The 16112-nt window shown below is 39.4% G+C and overlaps 2 protein-coding genes across 2 annotated transcripts in view; one reads left to right on the top strand and one right to left on the bottom strand.

Moving 5' to 3' along the window:
- The window catches only part of VEPH1 (ventricular zone expressed PH domain-containing 1), a 283060-nt gene that overhangs the window by 82763 nt on the left and 184185 nt on the right, over window positions 1–16112 (top strand). The gene's annotated exons all lie outside the window — the stretch shown is intronic.
- The window catches only part of PTX3 (pentraxin 3, long), a 6347-nt gene continuing 940 nt past the window's right edge, over window positions 10706–16112 (bottom strand). Inside the window, exons 3-4 of the mRNA XM_008578687.1 lie at window positions 16014–16112; window positions 10706–11929 (exon numbers count right to left, since the gene is read on the bottom strand). The exon at window positions 16014–16112 is cut by the window's right edge and continues 35 nt beyond it. Of these exons, the coding sequence (XP_008576909.1) occupies window positions 11316–11929; window positions 16014–16112 (713 nt within the window). The 3' untranslated portion in view covers window positions 10706–11315. The remainder of the gene's footprint in view (window positions 11930–16013) is intronic.

Raw genomic sequence — 16112 nt, 5'->3', positions numbered from 1 at the left:
ATACTCGTCTTTTTATTTTTCTGAGCCTCTGTTTCCTCATATGTAAATACAGATAGTAAGACATTTCATGAATAATGGCAGAACATATTTAGCTCTCGATAAACATTAGCTAAGATGGTGATAATGATAATCATGATGGCCTCCCTATATTTGAATCCCTTTAGTGCCAGCGAACTCACTATTTTCTGTGACAACCTCTGGACAAATCTGAGAGTTAGATATTTCTTCCTTTCATTGAATTAAAAGTTCTTTCGCTGGGGGGCTCCCATTTTTGGCTAAGACCCTCTCCTTGGGCCGTAAACCCTAGCTTCTCTTTCACGTGACAAGCTTTCAGAAACTGAGCCACTACTCTCACGTCTTACCACTCCATCCCTTTGCACACCCCTCTTTCCTTGCCCAGGCCTAACATCCACAGATTCTCTCTCAGGGTATTCAGATGACTTGATCTGCATCCATTTGCTGGATGTACCCTGCCCCCTCCTTCTTTTGGCTCCCCTGAATAAGCTCTGGTTTGCTGGTTGGCATCACACAGCGTGCAGGCAATGGCTGACCGTAATATGCCAGGTTTGGTCTTGCCTGTAAGGACTAAAATGGATTTATCCCTGTTGCAATGCCATGTCTACCGTAATGTAACCTAAAATCAAATTCACTTTCTTGTCAGCCATACAATCACACCTTTGACTTCTGTTGAGTTTATTGTCCACTAAATCTCCAAATTTGTTTTTTTATACAAGTTGTTTTGTAGTATATTCAGTAATTTCTGCCATACTCTGTGTGTGGAGTCAGGGTTTTTTTGTTTGTTTGTTTGTTTTGTGACCAGTAAGGGGATCAGAACACTTGGCTTGGTGTCACCCGCACCACGCTTAGCCAGTGATCTCACCGGCCATCCCTATATAGGATCCAAACCTGCGGCAGGAGCGCCACTGCGCTCCCAGCGCCACACTCTCCCGAGTGAGCCACGGGGTCAGCCCTGGAGTTGGGTTTTTGAGCCTTATGTAAGCGCAGTTAACCCTTGAACAACGTGGGTTTGAACTGCATGGGTCCACCTATATGTGGATTTTTTTCAATAAAAAACCTTAGAGTATCAATAAATACAGTAGAGTACTGTAAATGTATTTTCTCTTCCTTGTGGTTTTCTTAAGAGCATTTTCTTTTCTCTAGTTTACTTTGTTGTAAGAATACAGTATATAATAATATAAAATATAAAATATTTGTTAATTGACTGTTTATATTATTGATAAGGCTTCCAGTCAATAGTAGGCTATTAGTAGTAAAGTTTTAGGGGAGTCAAAAGTTACGTGCAAAGTTTTGACTGCTAGCGGTGTTGGTACCCTAAATCCCTGTGTTATTCAAGGGTCAACTGTACTTACTTTTAACTCTACCCTTTTTCTTAGGAGATTCAGCCCATTGCTGTGGCATGCCAAGATCTTATTGAATAATGTTTCTTCCATCTCAATATACCTGCAATTCTTCCAAGGTCCTTGTCATCTGTAAATTTTATGAGCAGAGTCACTCTGGTCTTCATTTTAAAACAATGATAAAAAAGTTGACCAGATGGGACCAAGCAAGCCTTCTGTTATATCAGTGGTGTCTGCCCCTTAGACTGACTTTGTTGGTATTATTTCATTGATCATATTTTTTTACAATTGTACTATATGTATGTCCATCCCTGATTCTAAACCAGATGCCTCCTTTATGCTTATAAGTTAATTATGAGAGACTTTGTCCCTGAAGGCAAATATTTCAGTAGTTCCAAGCCAATTTTTGCTATCTCTCATTATTAATGTTTATATGGAAGTAATGTTTACTTTCACATTAAATGTAACTACACATTCATTTTATTCAAATTGTTTAGACTCCATTTGTCTGTTTTGTATTCTCTGAATTCTGCAAGTAAGAAGGAAAAGGTCTTTCTTTTTGGAAGAAAGATAAAAGGCCTGAGCAGAGTGTTGTCTTGATTCATATTTGAGAGCTAAGGGGATAGAAAACCTGAATATCTCCATATCAAATAACTATCAGGATTTTAAAATCAACCTACCCAAAATTTTTTAAATAAAAAAACTGTCTCATTATAGTTTTGTAGGCAAATTATAACAAATTTGCAAGGTATAAATATTTACAATTTTATCTAAACTTTTTCAGACAATTGAAAAAGAAGTGCATTCTCCAACTAATTATACAAGGCTAGTATACCTGTGATATCAACATCAAAGCAGTATGAGAAAGGAAAATACAGAACCATCCATCTTAATTATGAACATAGAAGCACAAATTATAAATAAAAATTTAGCAAAATGACTCTAGCAATGCTTAAAGAAAATAATAGGTAATATTTGATGAGTGCTAACTGTACACCAGGTCTGGTCTTTTCATTTATATATTTATTCCCCAATATTTTATGAGATAGAAACTATTGTTATCTTCATTTTATAAAATGCTAATGATGAAGTTGAGTTCATCCTAGGAATGCAAGGATGGTTTAATATTTAAAATGTGATTTATCACAGTAAAAAACTAAAAGGAAAAAAATCATGTGATCAGTAAAAGATCATAAAATTTGGTATCCATTCATGAAAAAAATTGTAAACTAGAAATTTTTGAGAACTTCCTTAACCTGATTATATTATATATAACCTCTTAATCTGGTTAAGGAATATATATACAACACACACATACACATATATGTTTATTGCTGAAACGGTAGAAGCATTCCTTTAAAGGAATGAGACAAGGATGCTACTATAATATCTACTTCTATTTTGGCACTAGAATCCCTAGCCTAGACCATAAAAATGAATGAAAGTTATAAGAATCAGAAAGGAAGTCCCAAAACAAATGTTATTTCTAGAAAAGATGATTGTCTGTAGCAGAAAATCCAAATACAACTTGCCCTCCATATCCACAGTTTCTGCACCACAGATTCAACCAATTGCAGATCAAAAATATTTGTACAATACTTAAAGGAAAATAAGTATGCGATTTTTTCTTCTTTTTTTGCAAAGAGCTTGGAAGTCATGCATGTTACTTTTGAGAATAAAATTGTAAAACTTTATTGAAAGCAACTGAATAAAGAAGCAGCAAATGCAGCAATATACCATGTTCATGGATGGCAGAACTTGATGTATCAAAGATGTTAATTCTCAATAAATTTAGTAATATTTTGATAAAATATGAACAGAGATTTCAATGAGAAATAACAAACTGATCTTAAAATTCACAAGGTAAAGAAGAACAGATAGCCAAAACAATTTCACAGAGGGTGAACAAGATGGGAATTTTGGGGGGGGGGGAAGAGGAGGAGGTAATTTTCCTACCAGATATCAAGACATTGTAAAATCATAGTGATTAAGACAGTGTAGCACTGGTTAAGAACAGACAAATAGCCCACAAAGTAGAATAGAAAGGCAAGACACAAACCCATGCATACATGGAAATTGAATACAGTCATGTACCACATAAAGACATTTTGGTCAATGACAGACTGTATATATGACAGTGGCCAGAGCAATGGGCTATTCCATATACCCTACTCTGTGTGTAGCAGGGTGTATCGTCTAGGTTTGTGTGACATTCACACAATGATGAAATCACCTAACAACACACGTCTCAGAATGTATCCCCATCATTAAGTGATGTTTGACAGTATGGCAGGGGAATCTTTGCAATGGAGATGGATAGACTAGTCAATAAATGGTTCTGGGACAATTGTCCATATTATAACATACATAGATTAATTTTAGGTGGAATAAAGACCTAAATATAAAAATCAAAACATCAAATCTCTTCGTTAGTAAAATTCAAAGTCTGTTCATGACTTAAAAAAGAAAAATCTCCCAGCAAACTAACAGTAGAAGGAAGCATTCTTTTTCTTATAAAGGGTATCTACCAAAAAAACCATAAAAACCTAAACTAACACTATACCTAATGGGGAAATATTGAATGCTCCCCCTTGAATTAAAAAATAGGGCAAGGATGTCACTTGGGTAATGAATTTGTTTTCTGCTTAAATCATATCAGCAGTAATTTGATATTTTGTAACATCAGAACCATTTCAGAGGAGAGAGTTGTTTTCCAGTGCTCCTGAATAATTCTCCAAACTCGTTCTTTGCCACATACAAAGATGGGCTGTAATACCTGTCCGTTATTGGAAGATAAAAGCACAACCAATGTTTAATGTAGCATGAGTTAATGTATCTTTAACCAGAGAAGCTGACAATATTATTAAAGACTCTTAAAATGAGGGTATCTCCAACTTTAGATTATTTGAGGGCTTGTAGAGGAGCCCTTTCCAAATTTCGATTGCAGTGCACACCATCGCTCTCAAATCCAAAGGAGTGATGTCTCTTTTTTGAATCAGTGGTCATAATAAGGAAATATTCCTCTCCATCAATATACCTTTTACATGGTCCTCTGGCACGAGTCACAAAATTACCTCAACTGATTTGAAACTTAAGTAGAAAGTCTTGGAAAGAAAATCTAATATTGTCTCAGCAAGAGTCCACATTCCTTTCTGACTTACTGGAATATCCTGGAAAAGACTGTCTAGTTAATGATGATAAATTCACCTCATTTATTTCTCTGTGAGACAAAATTCAGACCACTGATAGGTGAGCTGTCTCAGAATAATGGAGATAAAAAAAATTGATCCCCCATATATTATGACAATAGTAATATGTACCACATAGGGTGGATGAGCTTTAAATAGATGAAGCATCTATACTTTGCACAATGGTAGGCCCATAGTTTATCAACAGTCACTGTTATTCTTATGATCATCATCATCATCAGTGTTGCTGTCATCATTAATTGAGCATCTGCCATGTACCAGGTCCCTATTGAAACATTGGAGCAGAACCATATTTCTTTGTTTCATAATCTCTAGGGAGATGCTTAGCCCTTAAAAATTTATGATACAATTATTCTTAAAGAAAAAGTTTTAGGTTTGCTGTATTACAAGTTGTTAGAAAAAAAAATTATTAATCAAATATTCTAGGAAATAAACTACTAAGCAATATTATTAAGAATATTCAACCTGAATATTAACACATATAGGGAAATACCAAATATAGTGTTGTAAAAGGCAATCCAAATATGAATCAATGAATAGAGACACATCTTGGGACAGAAAAGGGCCTCTTCTGAATTATTGACCAAGACTTGGCTCTGAAGGAAGTCAGAATTTGCACCTTCTTGACTTCACCAGCAGATGTCGCTGTGAAGCATAATAAGGCCTGTACAGAAGTGGACATCCACGTGCTGAACTCTGAAAATGACTTACCCACAATGTAAGAGAATCCTTTTATTCATTTATTTGTTTGTATTTCTATTTATTTGCTTACATATGTATGAATTGGGGGGGGATTATTTTATTTATTTTTTATTGAATCATAATTGATTATACATATTTTGGGGTTCAATGTTGACATATGTTGATCAAATTAATATTATTAGCATATACATTATTAAAAGTTGTACTTATTCTTTATGCCCCTTGTCCAATCTCTCCCATCCCCCTCTCCCTCCCACCTCTGATAACCCTAGATTTCTTCTTTCCAACTGAAAGAGTAATGGTTACTCTGTTTATTTGTTGCCTGGATGATCTGTCCAGTGCTGAGAGAGGTGTGTTCAGGTCCCCCACTATTATTATAGAGTAGATGCTTCTTCTAAAAGTTTACATGGTGGGTGAAGAGAAACATCCCCCTCCATTCTTTGGTCTCCATTGGTGACCCTCCCTGTGACAATGCACTTGGGCAGGCCATCTGCATGGCGGTTGTGGCATCTAGCTGCTTTTACGGCAGCCATGGCTATCACAGTGGCAGTGGTGGGCTAGCCACATGAAGCAGTGCTCCTGGCATGCTACCTGCCTGGCTGTGAGCGGAGGGTTGGTCCCCGTCTCCATACCCCAGAACCCTGGGCGGGCCCTGTGGCAGCAGCAGCATGCTTGGTTGCAGGAGGAGGGGTCGGTTCCTGGCTCCCTCTGTTTTGACATTCCGGGATCTTGTTGTGGAGCAGTGAGTGAGAGGGGAAGAGAGGAAGGGGGAAGGAAATAGGGTGGGAGAAGGAGGAAGGAGGGGGAGCCTCACTGAGGCCTATGGCATACCCCTCATTCCTGCAGGGGAGACCAGAGGGCTTTCAGTGGTGGTTTGGTCATTGCTGGGCTGAATGCAGATGTCAGGTGTGTGCGGCTGAAATCCTCAGCCCCCCACCACCCTGGCTCAGGAGACCATGGGGCTTCCAGCAGAGGTTCAGTGGTTGTTGCTGAGCTGGTTGCAGACGTTGGGGGTGTGTGTGGCTGAAGCCCTCTGCCCACCACTGCCTTCACCTGGGAGCCCAGGATGTTTCCTGTGGCAGCTCAATGGTCATAGCTGGGCTGATTGTGGGTGTTGGGGGACATGGCTGAGACCCCTGGCCCTCTCCCATCCCTGGCTTGGGGGCCCAAGGGGCTTCTGGTTCTTCCAGGTGTTATAGGTGTTCTTTGGTGAAGTGAGACCTTTACTAGTTAACATCAAACTTCGTCCCTGGTCTGTGGGTATTTGTTTTTTCTTTCAGATTTGTGTTTGATTATTCGCTATTTCCACCACGTAAACTTTGCACTGGAACTAATTTGTTGTCCTTTGCTTACTTCTAATATGTGGGATCTTCCTGTAAGGACCAGCACTTGAGCTTTGTGGTTAAGCTAAATTGTTGCTTTGCTGCTTTTCTGCTGATTCCCTGGGGAAGACTTTTTGTGCAGCTCAGGTTTTAATGGTTGACTTTGTAGATACTTCTGGATCTAGTGAAATCCAGTGCACCTGGCTTGTGTAGAAACTCTGGTCTGGGCCTGAGTCTTCTTAGCAAACTGCACTCCTGCAGTTCTACATTCCTGATCAGTATCCTCTGAGTGGTTCTGTGCTGATTGGGGGGCAGATCAGCTGTCCTTGCTGTGCCCCAATGTCCCCTAATGGGCCCGTCTCCCCCACTGCCTACACTCCAAATAGTTCCCATGGGACGGGCTGTGGGCCAGATCCTTGTGATGACTCATCGGCCTCTGAGTAGCTCCTTTTTTCAGTTGTCTGTGGCTCCTTGCTCCTATGTGGGTCTATGGGAACCCTGTTAGTGGTCTTGCTGGTCTGAGGGCCACCAAGGCCCTCTTCTCTCCTGCTGCCTCCAAGCAACTTCAACCAAAGGGCACAGCTGTGGCTTTTGCCAGCTCTTGCTCTGTTTGCTCACCAGGGCCAGACTGGAAGTGGCCAGGATTTGAAATGGTGAGAGCGTCCTTTCTTTCTCTCATTCTGGCTTCTCCCACCTTCATGTACTCTGTAGGTCTCTCCTCTTCCCCTGAGCTCTAGCAGCCCCAGCTTGGCTGTCATTGCTTTTTAATAGTTGTAAATTGGTTGATTTGTGGGAGTGACACTGGTGACCATCTTTTCTGCCATCCTGACTGGAAGCCACCTGCTTATGCATGTATGTTTTAATCCACTGGGAACAACTTGGAAAAATTTTTTTATGATAATTATTTTATTTCAAGTACTATTTTATGGTTTAGAAAGCTCTTAATGTACATTTTCTGCTTAATAACTCTTTAACAATGTAGGCAAGTCTTGTTATCCCTAATTTCTTGGCTAATTTGAAACTTATGAAGACTGGTTGACAGGCCTGATGTCTTACAGTTATTAAGTTAGTAGGTGATGGTGCCAGGATTTGAACACTGGATTTGTGACCCCATAGCCCAGCAAGCTATTTTCTACACTCCGGATTTATAAAACAGAACACAAGGATCAGTAATATGAGCTTTCACGTTCACTGAATCTTAGACTGTATAAATGAATATACACAATTACTTTAACCAAGACTCTCAACTTTAAGAGTGCTATATCTTAAGTAGCTAAAAGGCAATTCTGGAAACATTTGGTCTTAGTAAATGTCTCAAAGAAGAGCTTCCTAATATAAGATTTGACAAGAAATGAAATTAAAAAATCAGTAATTTCTTGTTTGTTTGCAAATCTAATTCATTTTAAGTCAATTAAGTAATTGTAAATACCAAGCTCCAAAATTCTATGATGTACATATACTTAGTAGTCAAATGTTCTGAAAACATTTTAAAGGAATTAGTACTTAAAGGCCTATTTATATTGTAATGGATAAAGAAAATATTTTAGTTGTGTTTTGTTCATGTATTATTTCTGCAAAAATGTTGTTCTACTGGACACACATACATATGTAGTAGAATGAGGGTTTCTGGGATATGAGACTTTCAGTGCTAATGCTGGGACAGTCCCAGGCAAGCCAGGACAATTGGTCACCCTAGCCCACACAAGTGATATCTAATATATCTAATATATTTTATATTAGTTACACAGACATTTTTCACCTAAGTCACTTTGCACAATTTTTATACTGTGCCATAATATGGTGGTGCCCTCAATAACTATTCTGACAAATGAAACTGTGTTCCAGTATGATAAACTAAGCCAGCATGCTGATATTTCTTCTTAGACATTTTCTCTCAGTTTTACACATTTCTTACTTCCTCCTTTTGCTGATACCTATATATTCTAAAACTCACTAAATGCTGTTGGTTAGTAAAAAAAAAAAAAAGTCCAACCTGAGGATTTGTAAAATGTATCTTCTGATTACAGGCTATGAGTGCTTTGGAGAGAATAAAGTGCATGGTCTTTTTAATTAAAAAATTTTTTTTAAATTCTACTAGGTCAGGATTAGATTGGGTGGTCAGTCAATAATGGATCAAAGAAGATAGAAGTGGGGCCGGCCCCATGGCTCACTCGGAGATGTGGCACTGGTGGCGTGGGTTCGGATCCTGTATAGGGATGGCCGGTGCGCTCACTGGCTGAGCGTGGTGTGGAGAACACTGTGCTGAGGGTTGTGATCGCCTTACCGGTCAAAAAAAAAAAAAAGATAGAAGTATATTTTTTTCTTTCGTGTGAAAGAAGTCCAGGGGCAGGCAGAGCAGGGCTGGCTAGGCAGCTTCACAATCATCAGAAAACCAGGCTTTTCTATATTGTTGCACGGAATCTCACAGTTTAAGATGGTTGCTGAAATTCCAACCATCATTACCACATTCCAATCAGACAGAAGGAGGAAGGGAAAGAGAATAGCATACAGTACTTCAGCACTGGCCAGAACTGAATTATATGGCCACACCTAGCTGCAAGCAATGCTAAAAAAAATATAGACTTTACTCTGAGTGGCTGTATGTGCCACTAAAACTAGAATTCTGTTACTGAGGCAAAGAGAGAAACTGGATATCAGGGAATGACTAGAAGTTCCTGAACACTTATCCAGATTTATTGCCATAGCAGATGAAATTTCTACCTTTATGACCCAAGACTTGGTGTTTTTTTCCTTCTATTTGTTTATTTTTTGCCCTCAACATGTAATTATTTAAAAAATAAAAAGTTCCCTTATATTTAATTCTGTCAGCATGTGAGTTTGCATTTGTCTTGGCCTGCATCATCTGAGGTGTCTTAAATATAGTTCATGCTGGAATCAAAAGCATGCCTCACTTTCTACCTAAGTTTGGGTCCAGTATTTCTTCTTCCACTTGAGACCTCAAGTCATGTAGACAATGGCTAGACAGGGACTTTGCCTGTGGCCAGTGTGCCTGCAACCTTGAATTATGTAATTTCCAAGAGTCAGAAACTGACCTGTCAGCTCATAACTGCAAGTGATTTTCTTAGAGACTCATCAGGCTGGTTTTGTGGGTCTTGAGAGTGGGATGAAACTGTGCTGATGCCATGAGCATCCTCAAACATTATTAGATTCAAGGAGCCAGCCCATGGCTCACTTGGGAGAGTGTGGTGCTGATAATACCAAGGCCAAGGGTTCGGATCCCCTTACCAGTCATCTTTAAAAAAAAATTATTAAATGCATGGAGTTTTATTGCTGAAAGGCTCTAAGAGTCCAACCCCCTCCACTTAATGAGAAGACCCAGAGAAGTTATGTAACTGGCCTAAGGACACCCTCATGGTTAGTTATAAAATTACCCCTGGTTCTGTTCCTCAAACCTCATGAACAGGAAATGACCTGTGTGGTTGTTCAGGCCCTATCTGTAGGAGGACGCATCCTCACTGTGATTCTACTGTGTTTCTGAAGCAGTTTCGTGGTGCTCTTCCACCAGCCCTCACATAGAATCTACAGGAGAACACTAGTGTGGTGGGAAGAGTTACCTCCCATCTCCCCATCTGCAGTGTGAAGGGGCTGGACTTGCCTCTCCTCCATGAGTGAGAGCATGGGGTATGTTTCCAAGCTCTCACAGGCGTTATTTCTTCTCCAGATTCTTAGATCTCCCCAATAACAGTCCTCAGCCATTATTTGCAGGCATCACGTGTATGCAGGAAACTCTGATGATTCATGTTTGTTTGTTTGCTTCCTTTCATATTATGGAAGTTGTTTAAGCTCATGGAATCATCAAATTAGAAGAGATCTAGAAATCCTTATTTCCTCAATTTCTTGATTTCTCAGCTGAGAAAACGAAAATCCAGAGAAGTGAATTGACTTAGACAAGATCGTATTTCCTGCTTATAATTTATAGGAAGCCAAAACTTAAAACAGCTTTCATGGTTTGTTTCTAATAGTTACGATGTTAACTATTGCCGTTTACATAATAGATTAGACCCTGAAAACTAATTGCCTATTTTAGATGAAAAAAGAAAAGTGTGAATTTGCTCCAAAACATCTCTTAGATTTACAATTAGATGACATGACCTAGTTTTATAAAACACTTTATTTAAAGTAGAGCATTACAAAAATAGTCTTAATAAAGTTAATACAAACCCATTTTACAATATAACTTATACAACTATCTTCTCAAAAGTTACATTCGATTATAACATATAAACTACTTTATATTTGTTAAGTCACCTTATAGTATAAATATGTTTTTATCATAATTTTTTGTAATAAGGTACATACCAATAACAAAGAACAATGAACAACACATCTTATTTTGTTATTCTTCCAATGTAAAATTCATCTCTGGCCAAAACAAAATTAGCCAAAGAAAAGTAAAACAATTGTCCTACTATTCAACTATACAGTCCTTTTTAATTATTTGAGAGTTTATCTGACAGAGGCGCAGCATTAATCAGAAAGCACCATGGCACAAAGTCTAGTAACAATATCCCCAAAAGCTTTCTCCAATGTCTTCCCTTCAACTGTTTATTCAGTATTTTGCCAAGATAAATAAAGATCGATCTCAACTCTCTCCTTCATTAGTCTCAAGGCTTATGATGCATTGGGGTTTTTAGACCTTCCAAACTGGCATATATTTAAAATGTGAGTTTCTTTCTTTGGCTTCAAGTAGAGTTTCACAACACTTACGAAACATACTGAGCTCCTCCATGTGGTTGAATCTCTGTGACCCCCCACCCGACGACATTCCCCCGGATGTGACAAGACTCCACCCCTCCAGTCTCTCTTATCTCTTCATGGCTGAGAACACGATTCCAGAGATTGAAGCCTGTCAGTCTTCCAGAAAAGGCTAATGTTTCATCAAAGCCTCCTCCCACACAGCAGCCATTCTTTTCTTGGCCAATCTGCAGGATTCCTCCCTCAGGAACAACATGACCCATGGCCCTCTCAACAGCGGTGGCCACCAGTTCACCATTTACCCACAAGGAAATGCGCCCCTTCTCTGAATTCCAGGTGCCGCACAGGTGGGTCCACCTTCCTAGAGAAACCACTGTATCAGCAGCCAGTGTGTTCTCTTCTCCACCCACCACAAACACTATGGACTGATAGCTGAGATACAGCTGGATCTCATACGGATTCCTCTTTGTGCCATAGGAGAAGAGGATGGTTTTGTTTAACACATCTGTGGCTTTGACCCAAATGCAGGCACTGAAAGACTCAAGCTTCATTGGTCTCACTGGATGCACACTTCCAAAAATCTTCTTGGAACGCATTGGGAATAAAATCGCTGTCTCACAACCTAGAGTAGCAAGAAAGTGAGAAGAATGTGAGAGAAAATACAAATTCATTCAGAAGTATCCTGGCATTTAGTTATTTTAACATAAACATTTTAATGACTACCATTGAAAACTATACACAGTATCACATTATGACTTAAGGGGCTGTAAGAGTAATCTTTGTAGAGCAAAGAAAATAAGAATAAGGAAAGCCAACTGTCTTATTCAATTAAGCATTTAAATGGAGAAGAAAACATGCAAATAGAAGAAAGAGCCAACTAGTCCAACCCACAAAATAATAAAAACCATGTTGAATTCTACCTCCCCTCCCAACTAGCTTATTTTCTTTGTTACTGCTTTAAAAAAAAAAAAATGTTGAATCACTATGAGTTAGCTTCAGACAATGATTCTGCAACTTCCAAGAATTTAGACCCAAACCTATTTCCCCCTTCTTGTCTCCACCAAGCCCCTAGAATAATAACCCTGTGAAATTCAGTAGATCTAGCTCACTCATTTAGCCATTATCAACATGCGTTTTTAAACAAAATTCTAGAATAGTGATGCTATTGTGGAATAAATTGTAATACATCACTTGTTCTCAAATATTTGTAAACTTTGAAGAGTTTTTATAAAACTACCTTTGAAAGGCAACAATGTATAATAAAGATGACTAACACTTAATGGGTACATACTGGGTGCCAGATACTATTCTAATCACTTTATGTGTCATTTTAATCCTCATACCAACACTCAGCGATGGTCTTTTTTACTCTCATTTTACAGATGAGAAAACTTAGGCAAAGTAACTTGCCTGTGCTTACACAGCTGATAAGTAGCAAGATTGGGGTTTGAACTTGGCAGTCTGATTACAGCAGCCACACCCTTCACCAGCACGCTACATTGCCTCTTAATAATAGAACCCCAGGATTTGGCTAGGAGGGCTAGAATTCAGTTTGTTTTACTATTAACGAGCTGTGTAGCTTTTGATGAGCCCCATCTCTCCAGGCTTCAGTGTTATCTATAACAGGCCTTTCCATTCTGCTTCTAATATCCTGCAAGATAGGTATATAGCACTCAAGATGAACTGGGTAGACCAAGGATATGCTTAAAAACTCTTATTTTGTGGTTTATGCTTTAAAAATAGTTACTACTACAGTGGTAATCTTCCAGTCTATACATTAAAAGTTCATGTGTACTGCTGTTTTTAAATTAAAAAGATTGATGTACACATATCTTTAAACATAGCGTATAAAAGCAACTACCAGGTGGATATTTATGTGATAAGATCACTCGTGTGAGGAATAATCTTTGTCTTTGAATTAATAGTGCAGTTTAAAATTGAAAGGCATTTTCTTTAAAAGTCTGTAATACTGAAGTCAAAAAACTATTGCAAAACCTTGTAAAAAATCCTCCCTTCTTGTATTAATAGGAATTTATAAAACTTTTATTAAACGATCACGATTAAAACTCACGATATATTTTTTAAAAATCTTACTTTGTCTACATGCTTACAAATACTATTTAAGCAGTAATAGAAAATCTTTAAGGGGAATGAACTCTTTTAAGGAGCCTGGTTGAAGAACATGTTTCTGCTAAAGAGCACTTAGGAGGAGGGGACATTTCAAATTCACTGAGCTCCCACCTCTGTCCATCTCAAAGCCACATGGTCAGTTGGGTAGCTGAGGATGCTGAAACAAAGACCTTCCAGGTGTCTCTGGGAAATCATGGTGCTAAAACATTTAACAGAAGAGCTCTGCTTTATAGACATACACACACAAACACCAAAGAAAGAAATTTCTAAAGTAAAAACTAAATTAGGGATAGGTATTCACTTTATAACAACCTGAACAAGATTTGGCATAAGATAGCTTTTTGAAAAGCAAACTCCCAGAGCTTTTAAGGACTAACTGGTGTATAGACAGAACTTGCAGGAACGAAACATCCAAGCAAAGTGTGGAACTTCTGCAAGTGGCTCCCAGCTAGGCCCTGTCCTGATAACATTAAACAGATGTGGACTCTATCCTTTAGCAATAGTAAAAAAAGAAAAATCGAGATTCAGAAAATCATATAGAAGTAACTACAATACTAAAGTAAGTACAAACTGGTCTTTTCACTCTTTGTATTAACTTTTTTCGCTGACTAATTTGCACTTTTGACGTTCTTTGAAATTGATTTTGAATAAAATATTGATTCTTTTCTCAAGTGAAATTGATAGGTGCATTTTTTTCTAGCTGCATTAATTAAATAAAATAAAGATCATGAAACAAAGTATTACCATATCCATTAGTATTTGAGATATTCTGGTCTCTGTAAAGTTTCAGTAAAGTAGTGTTCAAGACGGTGTCTACTGCAATCTAATTAACTGATTTCCTGTTTGAATAAGCCCAGGCAGTCAGAATTGCATTCCAAAGCATTCCTTGATTGTGTCCGGGAGACCAGCTTCCTTCTAGGCTGCACTGGAACTACACGTTGGCAGTTTTTTGTGGCTTCTTTTGGAGACCAGTGATAGAGGCTCTTGATACCTCTTTAAAATGTCAGAAACTCTCTCATGAAATGGCTTTTAACTAATAGGTTTTTCTGATTATATTATCAAAGGTCAAACAAAATTAAAACCAGGTTCTCAGGAGGCCGACAACAGAATGATTAGGAACCCCTTAGGAACCAAGCTGGCAGGCGACCAAGAGAAGAGAAATCAAAGCATGTGGGTAAAAATATCATTGGATGTAATAAGAATTAACGTTTTAGAATTCTGACACACATCCCTCTTCTGTTCTAATATGCAGAAGTGAAGATGAAAATTAGGGTAATTCTTCAATTTTTCAAGTACATTATATGTACAATAACTTTACATGATTTGCAAAACACAAGATATTTCAACCATTAAAATAGCCACAGAATTATAATTTATCTCCTATCATTTACAATGAGGACCGACTGCATATTTGATTTTATGCTTTTCCTCCTCTGAAGCCCTACTGAATATTTAAGGAAAGGTGCTCTGTACTGATAAGCAGCCTTCAAATACTGAAGAAAGACTGATATTCTGGTATGGTTTCTGTAAATTTAAATGAAACAGACTCACACATGCTTATGATTCTTTCCCCTACCTCATCCAGTAAGGGTTGTTTTATAGGGAATATGGGGAAGGATGGCATTGTTTGTTTTCTGTTTCTGTTATCCTCAGGAAATGTGTAAATTATATTTTCTTACCTAGGACACTGATCTAATGTAATTAATAAATGATTATCATATCACCATTTTTAGAAATTTTGACGTATAAGCCGGTATTACTTGGCCCCAAATCTTCTATTTCTTTCTTTTAAACAACTTTAAAAGAACCCAAGTCTGTCTGGAGATTTCATGGAGTGTCACATGGGACTTTGACAAGCTGCATCTGGTTTGAGCAGACTCTCTCCTGTGTGGCTCTGATTCTCCAAATCCCTGGGGTGGGACTGCTGTCGCTTTCGCGGATTGGCTACTACACCTGACCGTTCCACGCTGAACGCCAAACCGCGCACCATCCAACCTGCACTGGCGCGCTAATTCCACGGACCCCGCGGGCTGGGGGCGCCTGGGGAATTTCTCTGATCCTTCAGGAGATCAGATTCTGCACCAAGGCTCTTGATCGGAATCGGAGAGGAGGAGGGGCCAGCCGAGGGGTTGGGAAACGTCTCTAAAAATTAGGCTGGGCTCTGAAATAGCGCGGGAAACCAGAGCTCCCCTAAAGAGAGAGGCAGGATAAAATTAGAAGACGTGCAAAGCCCTAACGGAGGGAAGCCGGGCAGCGAGAGGGGTCACTGCTGTCACCGGCCGGTGGAACTCCTGCAGCGCCTGGTCGGATCGGGTGTCGGGGGCCCCTGGCGTCCACTTCGAGACCGTGACGCTTACGTCCGCAGCCTTCTTGTGGGTTCCTAGGGCTGAGGAATACTTTCTCAAGTCAATTTTCCCGCCTCGTGGGGTGTGCCTGAACTCGGTGACCGTGCATGCAGAAATAGGGATGTGCGCGTGTGTGTGCTTTCCCATTACAGCGTCCCCTGGAAGGTGACCCGACCAGGCTTCCCGCGACGCGCGCTCCGGGAACAAAGCCGCGGCCGGGGAGGCCCTTACCTGCCGGCAGCCAGCGCCCGGCCGCCCAGCCCCGCAGGACGCGCAGGTCTGCTCGCGTCTGCCGCAGCTCCTCCAGCACCGCGCCCAGGCCGCGCCCCG

Source organism: Galeopterus variegatus, unplaced genomic scaffold (assembly GCF_000696425.1).
Source record: "Galeopterus variegatus unplaced genomic scaffold, G_variegatus-3.0.2 Scaffold1744, whole genome shotgun sequence".
Taxonomy (NCBI): domain Eukaryota; kingdom Metazoa; phylum Chordata; class Mammalia; order Dermoptera; family Cynocephalidae; genus Galeopterus; species Galeopterus variegatus.
The sequence above is the reverse complement of the archived record's forward strand: the minus strand, read 5'-3'. Positions and strand labels throughout refer to the sequence as shown.